Source organism: Erinaceus europaeus, chromosome 7, assembly GCF_950295315.1.
Source record: "Erinaceus europaeus chromosome 7, mEriEur2.1, whole genome shotgun sequence".
NCBI lineage: Eukaryota > Metazoa > Chordata > Mammalia > Eulipotyphla > Erinaceidae > Erinaceus > Erinaceus europaeus.
In genome coordinates, this window is record NC_080168.1 from 48,477,454 (window position 1) to 48,497,006 (window position 19,553).

The 19,553-nt window shown below is 37.0% G+C and overlaps 1 protein-coding gene across 1 annotated transcript; it reads right to left on the reverse strand.

The window, feature by feature from the left end:
- Window positions 1–15,674: 15,674 nt before the first annotated feature.
- On the reverse strand, window positions 15,675–19,297 carry LOC103107078 (NKG2-A/NKG2-B type II integral membrane protein-like). Its single transcript, XM_007515812.2, has 5 exons — window positions 19,111–19,297; window positions 18,600–18,698; window positions 17,451–17,599; window positions 16,586–16,686; window positions 15,675–16,249 (listed from the first exon to the last, which is right to left on the reverse strand). The coding sequence occupies exons 1-5, from the start codon at window positions 19,295–19,297 to the stop codon at window positions 16,126–16,128; spliced, it is 660 nt and encodes a 219-aa protein (XP_007515874.1). The 3' UTR covers window positions 15,675–16,125.
- Between the last annotated feature and the right edge of the window lie 256 nt (window positions 19,298–19,553).

Genomic DNA, 19,553 nt, shown 5'->3' on the forward strand with positions numbered 1-19,553 from the left:
CCTCTATTCCCCTCCAAGACACACATAATTCTATTGCTACATTCAAATATCTCTCTCCTTTTGTCCCCCTTCTCTGGGACCTGAGGGATCTGGGATTCAGAGTCCTACTCTTCCTATCACTTCTTCCCTGCTGGGAGTATCCATCAGAGTTGTTTTAGGGGGAGAGATTGTAGGAGTTCTGGCTTCTGCAATTGCTTCCCCACTGGAATTGGGCTTTGGCTGGTCTATCCTTACCCCAGCCTTTTCCTGTCTTTCCTTAGTGGGGTAGGGCTCTGGAGAGCTAAGGTTCCAGGACACATTGGTGAGGTCATCTGCCAAAAGAAGTCAAGGTGGAATCATCTTTGTTTCTTCCAACTTGCTGTCTGGAAAGTGGCAGAACATAAAGTGAGGTAAAATGGTTAATGAATAGGAACCAAAAAGTGGAACAGAGCAGATGGGGTTAAGGCTCTTAGGGTGGAAGAAAGCTCAGAAATCCATTTTAGACATGTTTATGGGGTCCCATGACTATGATGGCTTTCGCTTTTGTTTGATAGCTAGCATGTAGTTGGATAACACCACTGTCTGAGAAAATGGTGTTAGAGTAGAGAAAAGGACTAGAGAATTAGATTAGGACAGAGAGTAGCTGTCATTCTTGAAAAAAAAATTGTGGATAGAATTAACAATTTACCTCCATCTATCTTATTCTGGCATATATATATATATATACATATATATATATTTATATATATATATATATCAGCAGAGCTTATATAACCTCTAAGGCCCTATTGGTCTGAGCTCACAGCTCATGGTCACAACTGAGAAAATTTCAGGCTGCACTCATTTCAGGACCAGTCTTCCTCAAGTGGCAGGGAGAGATATTCAGCCTCCCTTTGGAGACTGGGGCAGTCCCTACTATAGCTGCTCTGTGGTCAAGGCAAAATCCTGATAGGGGCCACAAGAGGGCTTGTTATGTTTCTGATAGAAGTGATTAGTGGTGGTGCAGAGAGGGCCCCAGATGGTGAGGTGGTATCATATTAACCAAAAGGGTCATTATTAAGTGAGCCTGTCTCTTGCCCTTATCTAACTTTTTTAGTCCTTTGTTTGTCTGATGACCTTAGACTTTATGCCAGTTGTTTAAGCATTGGGTGCCATTTATTCAGGCCAACCAGGTTTAATTTTTTAGGCTCTGTCTTCTTTGGACCTTTCTCTTATAATGCTAAGCTAATTCGGTCTAAGTCTAATTGATCAAAGACTTTATGGTGCCTTCTTTAGGCACTACAACTAGTACTCCAGGTTTATTAAGCCTAAGTCTTATCATCAAGAAATACTGAATACTATTACTTTGAATTATATAATTGACCCTAGTTTATGGCTACATGTACACCTGTATCCAGTACCCTATGTACTACCCCATACCTAGTATCTGTAGCTTTGTTAGGTGTTGTGCCATGTAGTCCCATGTATTAGGAAAGATCTCACTAGATTTGAGGAGTTGTGAGGTTGACATCTCAGATTCTGTTTCTTTGGTTCAGTCCACCCTAAGCATTCAGTAATGGCATAATGTAGTATGATAGTTCTAATAGTGATTTAGTGAGGTCACCATAGGTAGTAAGGAGGCATAAGGTGATAAGAAGTCAGAGAGATGAAATTCTGAGAAGTAGGGGCATAGTCCTAGAAGTTCCAGGATCAGGAGAAATGAGGACCCCCCAAAGAGAAAGCAATAGGTTTCTTATAGTCTTAGAGAGAACTTAGAATAGGAACAATTAGTTGTTACTAAAACCAGGTTAGTTGAGTGTTTGTTTTTTATGCTAACCCAATGTCTAGAATCTAGTAATATACTAGATATTACTTTGCTTTGTGGTCTTTTGTGGTATATGAACATCTTTGTAGTCTAGAAACTGCCAAGGACAAATTGTCTTGAGATGTCCTAAAGTTATAATTTGACTTATATGATTAAAAAACTATATATGCACATATATTTTTAAAGCACCTTGAACAGTTTAAGCCCAGCTTTAGAGTTTGATCATCTCACAAATCTGAAGTATTGATTACTTAGGCTAAAGCAAATATTTGTACTTAGATCTATGGGCAAGGCAGTTAGAGAATTTGAAGTATTATATCTATTTCCCCTCTGACATGCCACATTAATAGTGATTTATGAAAATATAAATCAGTAGGATGATAATTTCATATCTTTCCTGCCACCAAAAGTCTGTTCCCACCCTCACCCCCTTGGTAACCACTATAGTTCTTTACAGCCTAAAAAGTCTGTTCCCCGCTTTGTTTTGTGGTTGCCATAAGTGTAATAGCTAGCATTGTGTATCTAGAAAAGTCTTTTTTAAGTTGATTTTGATTAACAAACATTTAATAGAACTGTTTTGTCCTTTAATTCCCTCCCTTATTTGCTTTTTCTTTCCTATTTTTAATGTGTTCTAAGTTCTAATGTACTGTTGGTCACCCCACTTGGAATGTGTATTCCTTTGCTTCCTCATTTCCTGTGTGGTTCAATTCAGTAGTTCTTGTAAGGTGGGGATGATTATGGCAAATTCCTTTAGCTTTTGGACATTTGAGAAAACTTTTATTTCTCCCTCATATTTCAATGAAAATTTTGCAAGATACAAGATTCATGGCTGGAATTCTGCCAGGAGCCACTCTCTGCTTGATAGAAGATAAGCCTTGAAACAATGAAAGCCCTCGAGATAAGTTTCTATTTCCCTGCAGGTAGGCCATTTACCAGAAAACAAGTGACACACCACACAGTTATAGTTAAGAGACATAGTTTCGGCTATGTATGTTGCAAGGGACATTCCACCCTGATAATTGCTCCCCCTCCTCCTTCACCTTCTGCACTCCCCCTTCCCCAAAGCCTTATAATGCCTGTAAACACAATAAAATTTTGCAGCTTGATCAGAATCCTGTCTTGCTGTCATTCCTTGTGTCTCCTGTTCCTTTCATTCCAGGTCTCCGGGTTCCTAACCCCTGTTCATGCCCCGCTGGCCGGGGAAGAATTCCCTTTCCTTTAGAACTGTGAATATGTCATTCCACTCTCTCCTTGCATCTATGGCTTGTGAAGAGAAATCTGATGAAATTCTGATAGCTCTACCTTTGCATGCAACTTCTTTTCTTTCCCTAGCAGCCTGCAAATATTTTTCCTCATTATTGAGATTTGATTGCTTTATAATAATGTGCTTTGGTGTTCATCTTTTGTATCTATAAATCTGGGTGAGAGTTCTGCCTTTTAAATAAGAATGTTCTGAGGGTTTCCTAAGTGAGAAAATTTATCAGCTAAAATTGCTCTGAAAATAGACTCTAGGCCTTTGACCTCCTCCTCAGGTATACCTATCACTCTTATATTTGACTTTTTGATGGACTCTTCAATTTCACAGAGTTGCTTAAGTCTTTATGAACCATTCGTCTCCCTCATTTTTTAATTGAAAGAGTGGAATAGCTGTATCTTCTAGATGGGAAGTTATTTCTTCTGAATATGTCATTCTACTTACTAAGCTTTCTACCTGGGCATAGGCTACAGCTAGAGTATCTTTTACTCCCTAGAGTTGTTGTGTTTTTTTTTTTTTTTTTTTGAAATGTTTCTTTCATTCTTCTGGCTCATACTGAATTTCTTCTTTCAAGCTTTGAAGATTCTTAGCAAACTCTGTTCTGAGTTCGTCTCTTGTGTGTTTTAGTTTCATAGTTTAATGCTCTTTCAAGTCTTGTGTAGATTCTTGGAGAGACTTTATAATGAGTTCTCTGTACTCTGTCTCTGGGAGTACCTCTGCTGGGCTAGCATGGAGGTGCTTCTTTCTGGGCGCATACTCTCTGGGTTGGAGAGAACTCGACTGGAACCAGCCTGGGCTGCTACTCACTCAGCAACGGAGATAGATGACTCAGGAACCAAACTACTGGTATGAGGTAATGCAATCTTTATTGATCAGAAACAACACTTTTATAGGATAGAACCAGAAGTGGCAAGTCAGAAACAGAAATGGCTAGGAAAGGGGGTGGAGAAAGGCAAAACTGGACTGGGAAGGTATAAACTTCCTTAGCAACTGTTGTGATGGTTTTAATTGGTGGGATTAATGTTACCCTGCAGGTAGGGTGGGTCTTGAAAAAGACAGATCGAAGAAATGGAATGGGTGGGGATCTTTCAGGCACAACAGTGATTATGTAAATAGGCCATAGTATCAGCAATGCAGGGTGAAGCAGGGGGAGCTGTTTTAATGCCCGACATCTCCCCCTTTCTTATTATCTAAAGGCTATAATATCAGGAATGTGGGGCACTTTGTGAGGCAGGGAGTCTGAAAGGATGAGGCACACATTTGGGGTTACTACTGTCCCTCCTTTCTCGACCTCTCAGTAGAGAGAGAGACTAACAGGATAGACGCTCCCCTCAGGTTCAAGCCCTGCCATGCTCAACCACATCCTCACAATTTCCCGATAACTCCCTCTTACTATTTGTCGAATGGCCATAGTTAAATGGGTAAATGTCTATAAAAGACTCCATTTCTGTCAGGAGAATAGCAGTGTAGGAGTGAACAGAAACCTTTTGGGCAGAAACCTGAATGATATCATGCAGACGTTTTTAAAAGAACTGGAATAAGACAGGGAGAGATAAGTAAGAGTAGCAAGAGCCAGCGTGAGGCCAAGGGGAGGCCTGTTAGGCAGAGAGTGGCTGCCTGATGGGTGGAAGGGGGCACTGCCTGATAAGCAGAGGAGTAGGGGCCTCATAGGCTGAGGGGTGAGAGAAGTAATCTGGCATTGCAAATTCCTGAGACAGCTGGCTATGAAGCCCATAGACTGCTGCAGTCAGTTCTTGAGAAGTCCAGCAGTGTAAAGGGAGTGTCCAAGAGCCCTACCAGCGAGTCCAATAGAAGTGTCAGTCCAATGCCAATGACCAGGGGAAGAGACACCATACATTTTATCTTGATGGGGGAAGATAGCCACCAGAATTTTGCTTTTCTGTAGAGAATGAGCTGAAACTGCCAAAAGGTGACAGGTGAAGCAGAAGCAGGAAGGGCAGACAGTGATGGGCGAGGAAAGACAGTAAGAAAGTTCTGTCCTTGGAGTCTGTGAATCAGGTTCTTCAGATTGTGCTAGGTTGGTTTTTTTTTTTTTGGGGGGGGGGAAGGGATGTAGTCATGTCATCTATTGGGCGATTTCAGAGGGCAGAAGTCCAAATGAATTTCCGGGGATTCCTGTGAAAGAAACACATACAAATCTGGTTCCCGTGGTTATCAGGGCATCTGGTTCGAATTTTTATAGATATTAAAAGAGGTTTAATGTAGTTAGTGCCTTAGCCAACTGAATATTGGGGGATGTATCCCCTTTTTTTCTTTATTTAATTGGGCCTAGGTGTTTGGTAGAACTTCTCAACACACTTTGTCTTTGGGGGTTGTAAGAGATGTCTGTAGTATGGGTGATGTTATAAAGGAAAAAATTCTTTAAATATTTGGCTGGCAAAGGCAGGCCTATAGTAGCAAGACGAGATACACCAGTTAAGTATAGAAAAGTATGTGAATGCTGTTGTTAATTTACATAAGTTGTATTTGGTGGGACTTCTATATAGTTTAATATCTTACCATATGAGCAGATGCTTCTTCATGTGAAGGCTTTGACATAGCTGTAAAAATTTACTGGTGAAGAAAAAACTAGTAACAAGTTAGAAGTTTACTATAATTGATAACTCAAGGATTAGAATTGGTTTAAGTATCTTTATAATTTTGGAAGGCCTTTATAGTATGATGTTAAGGCTGTTTAAACAATTTAAATGTAATAAAATGTAGAAAGGTAAAGAGAAGAATCATTATTAGAAGACTCAGGCATGAGAATCATTAGCATAACCATTGTGTGATCTATCATTCACCCAGGGTAGTTCTACCTCTTTAATTGAGAAGGTATTTGAGAGCTTTACATATCAATAACATCTTTTCTACCTTTTGTCACACTCATTTAAGATGGAGACACACCCTAGGTGTGAGATACATATTTGGAAAGACTCTGAATTTTAAAGAAAGTAAATTAAGATTTACTTCTGGAGGCAGGGCTACGAGCAGCAGCAGATCTGTTTCTCTCCTCTCCTCTCCCAGATCAACTAGGAGTACCAAAGGAGACCACCTGGGACTGAAACAAGACAGGACTATAACGACTACAGGAACCCACAAAATCACCAGTGAGTGCAAACAAACATGGCTGGTGACAGAGAGGAGCCTAGGGAGAGACTAAATGACTGGTAACAGTCCAGCAGTTTACCAGTTGAGACACCACCTACAGTCTGTTCCACCAACAAGGAGACAGCTGAAGGGAGGAGAGGACTCCCCAGAGACTCACCTAGTGCAACTCTGAGTATCCATTGCTACTGCCCTCAGAATCTGGAGCAGCAGCAGGGAGGGGCACCTGGGGACAGAGATCTAACCAGGAAACTCAGGAGAAGACCTATACCTTGGTGGCATAGCTGTGGGGCTGTGAATGTCTCTTTGCATAACCACTGGACTATCTCTGCCACACCCTGCCTTATCTCTTGGTCAGGAGTCAGTGATTAAGCTAAGAAGCCTACTTATAGTTTAGAAGCCCTCAGGCTCCCATAGCCTACAGAGAAGAAAAAAAAAAAAGAGGCTTTTAATTCACTGAGATCCAACTCAGGGATTAAAAGACTATTAAAACAACTGTTAACTTCCATCACTCTTGAACCCTTTAATTACTTTACTTAGACACAAGTCAATCAGGAAATAGTGATCAGTAATTTGAAAAGTACTAAGAGAGGTAACTCATAACATAATATATAAAATGGGTAAACCAACAAGAAGAAATATTGGAGAAACTAACCAGGACAACAGTCCAGCTAAAAGAACCCCAAAGGGTGAAGCACAAAAATAAGGAGTTCAACATCCAAACATTAGCTAAGGAAATAATCACAGGAGTGAGTAAAGAGTTTGAAAGAATTGTAGTCAGAAATACAGGAACAACAAATGAGACTCTGGAAGAAAACACTAACTATCTCAAGGTTATTAGAGAGCTGAAAGCTGAAGTAGCTGAGCTAAGAACACAACTAGCTGAACAAGCTAAAACAGTATCAGAACAGGGAAACAAAATAGATGAACTCCAGAAAACAGTAGAGGGCAAAGAGAATAGAATCAATGAGGCTAAAGACAGAATTAGCAAGATATAGGACGAACTAGAGACAACTAAAAAAGAAGTAAGAGATCTCAAGAAAAGATTAAGAGACGCTGAAAACAATAACAGACACCTATGGGATGACTTCAAAAGAAACAATATACGCATTATTGGCTTACCAGAGGAAGAAAGAGAGGGAGAGGAAGAAAGCATTCTTCAGGCCATAATAGCTGAAAACTTCTCTAGTCTAGACAACATCAAAGACATAAAGATTCAAGAAGCCCAGAGGGTCCCAAGCAGAATTAACCCAGACTTAAAGACACCAAGACACATAATTTTTATAATGGAAAGGAATAAGGATAAAGGATCCTGAAGGCTGCAAGAGAAAAACAAAGAGTCACCTACAGAGGAAAACCCGTAAGATTAGCAGCAGACTTCTCCATACAAACACTACAGGCCAGAAGAGAATGGCAAGATATCTATCGAGTGCTCAATGAGAAAGGCTTTCAGCCAAGAATACTATATCCTGGTAGACTGTCATTCAGACTAGAGGGAGGCATCAAAACCTTCTCAGACAAGCAACAGTTGAAGGAATCAACTATCACCAAGCCTGCCCTGAAAGAAGTTCTGAAAGGTCTTCTATAAACAGTCAGACCATCATAAATAGGACATATATCAGAACACTATAAAACTCTACAAGAATGGCATTAAAATATCTTCAATCTTTGATATCAATAAATGTCAGTGGCCTGAATTCACCTATTAAAAGACACAGAGTAGGAAGATGGATCAGAAAATACAACCCAACAATATGCTGTCTACAGGAAACCCACCCAAATCAACAAGACAAACACAGACTTAAAGTGAAAGGATGGAAAACTATCATACAAGCCAATGGCCCAAAAAAAGGGCAGGTACAGCTATTCTCATATCTGACATGATAGACTTTAAAATAAATAAGATTAAAAAAGATAGGAATGGACACTACTTAATGCTCAGAGGGTCAGTCAATCAAGAGGACTTAACAATTATTAACATCTATGCACCTAATTAGTAGCCATCTAAATACATCAAACGTCTACTGAAAGAGCTACAACAATATATTAATAGCAACACAGTCATAGTAGGGGACTTCAACACCCCACTCTCTCAACTTGACACATCATCCAGGCAGAAAATCAATAAAGACATAAGGCAGATAAATGAAGAGAACTAGAAGTATTGGACATTTTCAGAGTCATTCATCCCAAGAAACTGGAATACTCATTTTACTGAAATCCACATGGGTCATTCTCAAGGATATACCATTTTAGGCCACAAAGACAGGATCAGCAAATTCAAGAGCATAGAAATCATCCCAAGCATCTTCTCAGACCACATTGGAATGAAACTAACACTTAACAATCAACAAATGATTCGTAATAGTCCCAAAATGTGAAAGCTCAAGAGTACACTTCATAACAACATCTGGGTCAAAGAGGAAATCAAGGAAGAAATCAAAATGTTTCGAGACTTCAATGAAAATGAAGACAAAAGCTATCAAAATATTTGGGACACAGCTAAGGCAGTACTGAGAGGGAAGTTCATAGCTATACAAGCACATGTTAGGAAATAAGAAAAAGCACAAATAAATAGCCTGAGTGCACAACTTAAAGACCTAGAAGAAGAAGAACAAAGGAACCCTAAAGCAACCAGAAGAACAAAGGAACCCTAAAGCAACCAGAAGGACAGAAATTACTAAAGTTAGAGCAGAAATAAATAACATTGAGAATAAGAAAACCATACAAAAGTTCAAGCAAAGTAAATGTTGGTTCTTCGAAAGAGTAAACAAAATCGACAAACCTTTAGTCAGACTCACAAAAAAAAAAAAGGGAGAAGACCCAAATAAATCGGATCAAAAATGAAAGAGGAGATATCACAACAGACACCACAGAAATTCAACATATCATGCGAGGCTTCTATGAACAACTATATGCCACTAAGCTAGAGAACCTGGAAGAAATGGACGATTTCCTAGATACCTACCAACTTCTAAAACTAAGTCAAGAGAAAGTGGATAACATGAACAGGCCTATCACAGCCAATGAAATTGAAACAGTTATCAAAAATCTCCCCAAAAATAAAAGTCCTGGACCAGATGGTTTTACAAATGAATTCTACAAAACCTTCAAAGAAGAACTAATACCTCTACTTTTAAAAGTCTTCCAGAAGATTGAAGACACTGGAATACTACCTGCCAGCTTCTATGAAGCTAACATCACTCTGATACCGAAAGCAGACAGGGACACAACCAAAAAAGAAAACTACAGACCAATATCTCTGATGAACATAGATGCTAAAATATTGAACAAAATTCTAGCCAACCGGATACAGCAGTATATTAAAAAGATTGTTCATCATGACCAATTGGGGTTTATTCCAGGCATGCAAGGTTGGTTTAATATATGTAAATCAATCAATGTGATCCACCACACCAACAAAGGCAATACCAAAAACAACATGGTCATATCAATAGATGCAGAGAAAGCCTTTGACAAAATACAACATCCCTTTATGATCAAAATACTACAAAAAAAGGGACTAGATGGAAAATTCCTCAAGATAGTGGAGTCTATGTATAGCAAACCTATAGCCAACATCATACTCAATGGTGAAAAACTGGTAGCATTTCCACTCAGATCAGGTACTAGACAGGGCTGCCCACTATCGCCATTACTATTCAACATAATGTTGGAAGTTCTTGCCATAGCAATCAGGCAGGAGCAAGGAATTAAAGGGTTACAGATTGGAAGAAAAGAAATCAAACTCTCCCTATTTGCAGATGATATGATACAGATGACACAGAGAAACCTAAGGAATCCAGCAAGAAGCTTTTGGAAATCATCAGGCAATACAGTAAGGTATCAGGCTACAAAATTAACATTCAAAAGTCAGTGGCATTCCTCTATGCAAACACTAAGAAGAAATTGAAATCCATAAATCAATTCCTTTTACTATAACAACAAAAACAATAAGATATCTAGGAATAAACCTAACCAAAGGAGTGAAAAACTTGTATACTGAAAATTATAAGTCACTACTCAAGGAAATTGAGAAAGACACAAAGAAGTGGAAAGATATTCCATGTTCATGGGTTGGAAGAATTAACATCATCAAAATGAATATACTCCCCAGAGCCATCTACAAATGTAATGCTATCCCCATCAAGATCCCAAGCACATTTTTTAGGAGAATAGAAAAAATGCTACAAATGTTTATCTGGAAGCAGAAAAGACCTAGAATTGCCAAATCTTGAGAAAAAAGAACAGAACCAGAGGCATCACACTCCCAGATCTCAAATTGTATTATAGGGCCATTGTCATCAAAACTGCTTGGTACTGGAACATGAATAGACACACTGACCAGTGGAATAGAATTGAGAGCCCCAAAGTGAGCCCCCACACCTATGGACATCTAATCTTTGACAAAGGTGCCCAGACTATTACATGGGGAAAGCAGAGTCTCTTCAACAAATGGTGTTGGAAACAATGGATTGAAACATGAAGAAAAATGAAACTGAACCACTGTATTCCAGCAGATACAAAAGTAAATTCCAAGTGGATCAAGGACTTGGATGTTAGACCACAAACTATCAGATACTTAGAAGAAAATATTGGCAGAACTCTTTTCCGAATAAATTTTAAAGACATCTTCAATGAAACGAATCCAATTACAAAGAAGACTAAGGCAAGTATAAACCTATGGGACTACATCAAATTAAAAAACTTCTTCACAGCAAAAGAAACCACTACCCAAAAAAAAAAAAAAAAAGAAAGTAAATTTAAAGGTTAACTTATTTAGTCTCATGTAGGAATCTCTGTGCAGCAGGATCTTTAAATTTAGTTAAAATATATTGATTTTTAACTGATTTTTACCATAGACTTTAAACAAACTCAGGTTACTTAGAGAGTTAACACATGTTAGTGACAATGTTTCTTAGGACATTTGCAATGCCAGATTGATGCCAGATTTGTTGTGGATTAATTTCCACAAGACCAGTTCACAGTGCATTTTGGGCAGCCCTCCAAAAATGTCCTGTTTAGAGAATTTGTATTTTAGCTTTGGGATTGATGAATTGTCACATTAAATTTTTAGACTTTTACCTTAAATACTCAGTTACTTTAGCAAATTAATTTTACCTTTATAAGAATCATGTTGAAAACTCTTTCATTTAACTTTTCCTGGTAAGAATATAGCTTCAAAGTTACACTTTTAACCTTAAAGTTAATGTTTACCAAACTTAAACACACACATAAACATGTAGTCTATGACACACAAGAGGAGAAAAACTTTTGTTAGGAAGACATCATGTCAAACACAAATTTAGATCTGTAGTCTTAGTTGAACCATTTTTACTCACACAGCTTTCAAAATTAAACATTTCACATTTATACCAAGACTCAAAAAGAAAATCAAAATTTTTAGAAATGTTTTTGGACATCTCCAGAAACCTTTGCAGAGTCCAGCATTTCCATATAAGGTCAATTAAGTTTCAGAGTACTTGAGCAAAATGAGTCCTACAAAAAATCCAGTCATTCAACTCATTCACTTACAAAACACAACTGGAAGCAGAGGGAACAGACAAAAAGCTTAATTAAGATACTCAGAGAGAACGAGGGGGGAGAGAGAAGCCGTAAGGAGGTTTTGTTTTGGGGCTCTTTTCCAAGACAGTAGTGGCCCACAAAACAGCACTGTGTCTGGGGTTCTTTTGGACAATGGGCTGAGGGCTGTTCCTGCATCCGGTAAAAGCAGTAGGTGTGTACCTTTTTTATGAAACTTAGACCAACAATCTTTCCTCCAATGAAAACCTTTCTGGCATCTAGGACAAGGCATTCGGGTTTCTGGGAATCCAGCCAGGGATGGAAATTATGCCTAGGAATTGCACACTCACTTTGCCAACAGGTGGTGTGATTCTGATCTCTAGGCTTGTCTTGTTTGGATAATTCCTGGTGGGTGGGATGGGATGGAGGTGGTTAGATTACTTTGGGCTGTCTTCTGGTTACAAATGTTTTGCTTTTTGTTGTGTCTTTTCTGTAAATTCAGAAGACTAGAAACCTTCTGGGTCAAAGACTGAGAGGTTTAAGCCCCTTTATCTTTTCTTTTTTTTTTAAATTTATTTCTTTATTGGGGAATTAATGTTTTACATTCAACAGTAAATACAATAGTTTGTACATGCATAACATTCCCAGTTTCCCATTTAACAATACAACCCCCACTATGTCATTTATCATCCTTCATGGACCTGTATTCTCCTCACTCACCCACCCCAGAGTCTTTTACTTTGGTGTGATATACCAATTACATTTCAGGTTCTACTTGTGTTTTTGTTTCTGATCTTGTTTTTCAACTTCTGCCTGAGAGTGAGATCATCCCATATTCATCCTTCTGTTTCTAACTTATTTCACATAACATGAATTTTTCAAGGTCCATCCAAGATCGGCTGAAAATGGTGAAGTCACCATTTTTTACAGCTGAGTAGTATTCCATTTTGTATATCTTTTCTTCCAGCACTAGGAATAATCTTCACTGTTGGCTGTGTTTAAAGTGAAATGGCCAAAATGGCACAGCTCAGCAATGTGCTGCCTGGAGCTCAGATGTGATTATGTTGTTTTTTCAATTAACGCCTCTTTTTTGCCCAAACCACATGTGAGCAATCACCTGACGCCACAGATCTTTCAGCTGCAGATTATGAGTTCAGCCGAGTCTCTTGTTATATTTATTTGATGGTTTTGAGGGAGAGGGGATTTGATCCTTGTTATTCTATGGCCATGCCTCCCAGAAGTCCAAGTTTTAATCTCATTAAAGTCAAGTGATAAAAATTAACGAACCTATTTTTTATATTCAAAACCCCATGGAATATAATTATATACATACTTCATTTAATTCAAAATACCAATGAAGAAAAATGTAAGTATAAGTACTTTGAATTTTAAAAGGCAACCCTAGTAAACATGGTATTATTTGACATCAATACTGAATTAATTAATTGCTGAAACTATAAAATATGGCTAAGAGAAGACAAGTAATACTGATTTTTTTAATGAAAAATTTAAGAGGCCAGATGGTTTCACACCTAATTAAGTGCACACATTACAGTGCACAAGGACCCAGGTTCAAGCCCTTGATCTGCATCTGCAGGGGAATAGTTTCAGGAATGGTAAAATAGGGCTACAGATTTCCATTCATATACATATGTTAATCAAGTTATATACATACATATTTTTCTTTCTGAGAGATAGAAATAGAGAAAGGGAGAAAGTCACCTACAACCTTTCCCCTGCAGATGAGAATTGATTGCTTGAACCCAGGTCCTTGTGCATGGTAACATGCATTCTGTGCTCTACTTGGTGCTACTGCAGGACCCCTCTTAAAACATGAGAATAATTAGCATAAGGCTGAAGTCAACCAGCCAGCATACAAGGAATTATGCAAACCCACAAGTGGATGTGGGTGTTAATTAAGCAAGTGTCTGCTGGAAATGGTTCTTGTTCCTATGTGTTTTCCGTTCCTACAGTCTAAGAAGCAACAGTATTTTCATGCAAATAGAATTACCTGTATCATGCACATGAGCACTGACATTGCTTTTCATATTTACTGGTAGGAGTTAGGTAGTCAACAACTTGTTTGGCTTTATACGTTAACTTTCCTTTTCAGCCACCAGGTTCCAGATGCTAGCATGATACCAACCAGATTTCCCTGGACAGACAACACCACCAATGTGTCCTGGAGCTCTGCTTCCCCAGAACCCCTACCCAGTGGGAAAAGAGAGAGGCAGGCTGGGAGTATGGATCGAACAGTCAATGCCCATGTTCAGCGGGGAAGAAATTACAGAATAGACCTTCTACCTTCTGCATCCCACAATGACCTTGGGTCCATACTCCCAGAGAGGTAAAGAATGGGAAAGCTATCAGGGGAGGGGGTGGGATACGGAGTCCTGGTGGTGGGAATTGTGTGGAGAAGTACCCCTCTTATCCTATGGTTTTGCCAATGTTTCCTTTTTATACAAAAAAATAAAATAAAAAACAAAAAAAAGAGTTATTAGGAAACTTGATCAGTTTATTCTTTATTATTTATATCAACATTTCATAGACTTTCAAAGTATATCTTTAATTCAACTTAAATGTTTATACAATATGGTTGTGAGTATTTTTATTTTGCTCCTTTCTCTATAATATTATTAAAACAAACAAGCAACCAAAAAAAGCACTTCTTTTCTTTAGATAGAGGTATATATAGAACATGTATTATCTATTCAATTTTAGAAATAAATCTCTAGATTTAAAAAAGTCAAGACTAAAAATAATTGTACTTGGTAAGATAAAAGAATTTATTGAAACAGACAAAATTGATGGGATGGAGTCACAGTCTTTTGGTGGTGGGAATGGTGTTTATGTACACTCCTAGCAAAATGTAGACATATAAGTCAGTAGTTAATTAATATGAGAGGGGGAAAATCAGTTGTATGTCTCAAAGTTTCTCAAAACACAAACTGAATCTTTTTAATATATAGGCTGTGTATTTGACATGCGGACTCTCTCAAAAGCCTAGACCAAGTGGATTAGAAGCATCCAATAGCACAGCTATATATAAGATACTGGATACTGTACAGCAAACCATAACAAAAGGGCTTTTCAAAGTTAACCCAATTACCAAATAATGTGATGATAACATTAACTATCGATTGTCTTTTGGAACCCTAAGACAGCAGGAACCTCACATCTCCACTATAGAGCCCCTACTTCCCCCAGTCCTGGAACCCTTGGATAGGGCCCACTTTCCCGTATGCGTCTCCCAATCCATACCAAATAATATTGCATCCACCGATCACAACCTAACCAACGCAATGATTGCCACCTCAACATGCTTCACCTCAGACTGTGTCCAGAGACTTCGCATGTGGAATGACAACCCTTCAGCTTCATTACTCGGGTGAGACCTTTCCTTTTATAGTACACTCTAATTTCATCTCAGGTGGCTCACTTTCTAACAAAGTCCCATAACCTAGATATACACCAGTTTCTGTGAGAGAGAGCTTATGTTTACACGTATCCACAAACTACTGCAAAATATATACCTGAAAGCAGAAGTACACTAGAGTTTGCAGTGAGTACCTCCCTAACACTTCCTCTCCACTATTCCAAGCTTTGGGTCCATGATTGCTCAACAATTTGTTTGGCTTCGTATGTTAACTCTCATTTCAATCATCAGGTTCCAGATGCCACCAGGATGCTGGCCAGGCTTCCCTGGATTGAAGACCCCACCCATGTGTCCTGGAGCTCAGCTTCCCCAGAGACACACCTTACTAGGGAAAGAGAGAGGCAGACTGGGAGTATGGACCGACCAATCAACACCCATGTTCAGCGGGGAAGCAATTACAGAAGCCAGACCTTCTACCTTCTGCAACCCTTAATGACCCTGTGTCCATGCTCCCAGAGGGCTAGAGAATGGGAAAACTATCATGGAAGGGGTGGGTTATGGAGATTGGGTGGTGGGAATTGTGTGGAGTTGTACCCCTCCTACCTTATGGTCTTGTTCATTAATTTTTTCTTAAATAAAAAATTTAAAAATTGATGTTTTTACAAAAATATCAGAAGAATATGTGTTTGAAATTATATAAATAAGTCAGTAATGTGATAAATGTCACTTTGTGACCTTCAATTGTGTATTTGTTCTCAACAGTACAACTTACTAACGGAAGTTGAAATTTAAGAATGTCATTACAAATATGACTGTGAAGCATCAATTTTTCTCTAAGATTTCTGTCAAAATATGGGTGACATTAGAGAAAAGTAAAGAAAACCAAACACATAGATTACAAATTATAGAAAGATAAGAATAATGGATACTGTTTATATGAGTGTGCATATTATACTTCAATAATGATTTTTAGGGGAAAAAAGTCTTCATTAGAGTAAGTACAATATCCAGTTTTAAACTTAGGCAGTAATAATATTATTTTCATTTGAAAGGGTTTAAAGTTACCAAGCAGACTCCAATTCAGCTGCTTTGTTGTGCCAATTTGTGCTTGCAAATATACATCTTTTTGCTTCTGCAGTCATCTGTTCTCAGTAGAGATTCGAATGCAGCACAGTTCGCTTCATCACGTGACCTGTGGTCTATTCTGCAATGGAGACAGTCATGTTTGTGCAGCCATACTGTAGGGGACAATCTAAGAAGCAACAGTATTTTCCATGCAGATAGAATTACCTGTATTGTGCACATGAGCATTGACATTGTTTTTCATATTTACTGTTAAGAATTATTAGGAAACTTGAGCAGTTTGTTCTTTGTTATTTAGATCAGCATTTCACTGACTTTCAAGGTCTTTATATCTGTAATTCAACTTAAATGCTTACACTTAAATGCTTATGGTTATGGTTATTTTTATTTTGCACCTTTCTCTTTATAGTATCATTAAAGCAAACAAACAACCAAAAAAAAACAAAAAAGCACTTACTGTCCTTTGAACTCTGAGCCATTTATTGACATCCATGGATGGTGACTGCTTTCCCAAGAGACTCCAATCCATGTTACCAGTGACAAGGACTGTAGAAATGTCTATCACAAATAAAAAGGTTTTGTTATCTAATCATTCGAAGTTCTCTTCTGTTTGAAACTTCCAAGAAGTGTATTATTTCACAAATTCTTTAATTTTCAGAGGACGTGAAGATGGAAGCTAGTTTAACACAGTGGGTGTGAGTGGCATACAATATAATAATATATGGGGGAGATAGGATAAATATTATGTAAACACACTTTCATGCCTGAGGCTCCCAGATCCTAGATTCAATCCCACTCTAATCCCACCCCCACCCCCCACAATCATACACCATAAACCAGAGCTGAGCAGTGATCTGGCAAAAAAAAAAATAATAATGATAAATAAATTACACACTAAAAGTATATAAGTACTTAAAAGTATATAAGTATATAATATACTTAATATATTATATTACTATATTACTATATTAATATATTACTATATTACTATAATATAGTATATTACTATAATATAGTATAATATAGTAATATATTACTATATTACTATATTACTATATTAATATATTACTATATTAATATATTACTATATTACTATATATTATTATATATATTATATTATATATATAAGTATATATATACTTAATATATATAATATACTTAAAAGTATATAAGTATATATAAGTATAAAAGTATATAAGTACTTAAAAGTCAGAATTTGGTGTATTACATAGACTAAAATAAATTTGTTCCAAATACGTTTGAATTACATATTATTGACTAAAATAAAGCTTTGAGAAAGTCGGTATCATTGGAAATCTTACCATTTCTTCTTCATTATCTATATACAGCAGGCTGGAATTCTTAAAGACACAGGCTGATCTACTCTCGTTGAATGATTCCTTTTTGTAACTAAAGTAATAGCAATGGTTGGAATATGAAACCCACTCCTTTGGACAACAGTCATAATGATCTATTGAGGAAAAAGTATGAACTGTTTTCCAAACAATCCATTATATATACATATGCTATATATACATAAGTCTATGAGTATATGTAGTATGTCTACAAACCTCATAGTTGAAACAATTGTACACACACTCAAGAAGAAGATCCTACTTTTCATTCTCTAATTTACTTATTCATTTCTATATCCTGATAATTGTTTCACAAAGCCATTTTTAATAGGAAAATTATTTTTCTTATCATGCTGGATAATATCACTAATTTAAATTAATAAGCAATAAAAATATTATCAATTCTAAATAAATTTTCATGTTGTTTTATATAAACACTGTCAATTATTGCTACATATGAACCTTTGTTAAATGATTTTATACACTGGAATTTAATATCCAATTAGTTTTTTACACCAGTCTAATGTATAGACAAAATATAAGCTACTTTAATATTGGAACTTAAAAAATAATTATGTACCTCTTTCAGTCTTTCTTACTAGTAAGGAATTATTTTGCTCCAGTAGTTTAGTGGCTAGAAAAAAAAATTATGATTCTTAGAGTTTTGCATTTAAAATTCCATGTAAAAATTCATGTCAAAATAACATTAATATCTTAATTAGAAATATTATTTATTTGAGCAATTAGGATAATCTGCTCTATAATTGATTTTACTGAGAAACTTATAAAGCGATGAAGCATGAGGGGAGGTAAAAGTTTAAAAACAAAATATTACATACATTCCACAGTTTCCTTTGGTGTTTGACTTAATATAGCTAAAGACTTACTACATATTTTTGATATAGTATTATAAACCCCAAAAGCATGTCTTGACTTATAAAGTTTGAATATACAAATATCCTCCTCTACAGTCTTTTTACATATTCCTTTGATAAAATAGCCATTTTACCTTTCTTCTGAATATCTACACTAAAATGATCTATTCCTTAATATTGTAGAGTACCTCTTGATATTAAAGAGAAAAGTTTCCTTACAATCTCCCCAATATTTGCTTACAAGGAATAACAGCGATCACTGAAACCACTGCCGATATCAGGGCAAGACAGGCGATTAGCAGGATTAAAGCAAGGAGCTTCTCTGGAGGAGAAATTAAACCTATTGGGAGAAGAATAAAAAAAAGAAAGAAAGAAAGAAAAGAGAGGTGGAAACAAGTATTTAGATGGTCTATATACTGGGAAAAATACAAGCACAAATAGGGAGTCATATATATAGACTTGGACCTCAGACCCCTGCACCATAGGAAATTTTATCCCAAAGTATACATCTGTGTTTTCAGAAGATACAATGTTTCACTATGTCTTTATCAGATGACAAATTGGAATACATATATTAAATTAGTAATCAGGTTTCATCTTAGAATGCCCTCTTCTACCTTTAAGCTAACCTATTGTTCTACTTTTGAGCAGTAAATATTCTCACAAATACATGTTCTTTATTTCTTCTTCCTGTCTGTTTACCTTGTTTGCACATTGCAGAAGAGTTATTTAATATCTATTAAGTATCTTACCTTTGCAGTGGCAATGTTTATCATTCCTTTGACGTTCCTGAGAAACATTTTGAAGGGTTAATTCTGCATAGGTTATTTCCTGCCCCGTTAGGGAAATTAATTCTTTAGGGCTCTTGGATTTTGTTTGCTGTCTTTTTGAGTCCTTTATCAGTTTCAGTTCGGTATAAATGACTTTCTGGTTATCCATCTCTGCAATCAAATTCTGCTAAGGACTATGCTCTAAGATTAGTATACTTGAGACTAACTGGTACAAAATGATGAGATCCTTGTACAGTAAAAGTGGGCGGAGAGATGTGAGTTTTCACAGTCATTTAATAGGTGAAGTATCTAAAGGTCTGCCAATTCTTAGGTCTCTAAACAAATATCTTGTACGAAGAGTCTTTTCATCCAGGTATCCTACTTTTGAAATAAATTATTAGGAGGAGCAAAGACATGTAATATAA

Coding starts and splice junctions, on each gene's coding strand:
- LOC103107078 (XM_007515812.2), bottom strand. CDS start 19,297: ATGGATAACCAGAAAGTCATTTATACCGAACTGAAACTGATAAAGGAC. Junction 18,699..19,110: donor TAAACATTGCCACTGCAAAG/GTAAGATACTTA, acceptor TTCTCCCAATAG/GTTTAATTTCTCCTCCAGAG. Junction 16,687..17,450: donor TAGATAATGAAGAAGAAATG/GTAAGATTTCCA, acceptor TATTTGTGATAG/ACATTTCTACAGTCCTTGTC.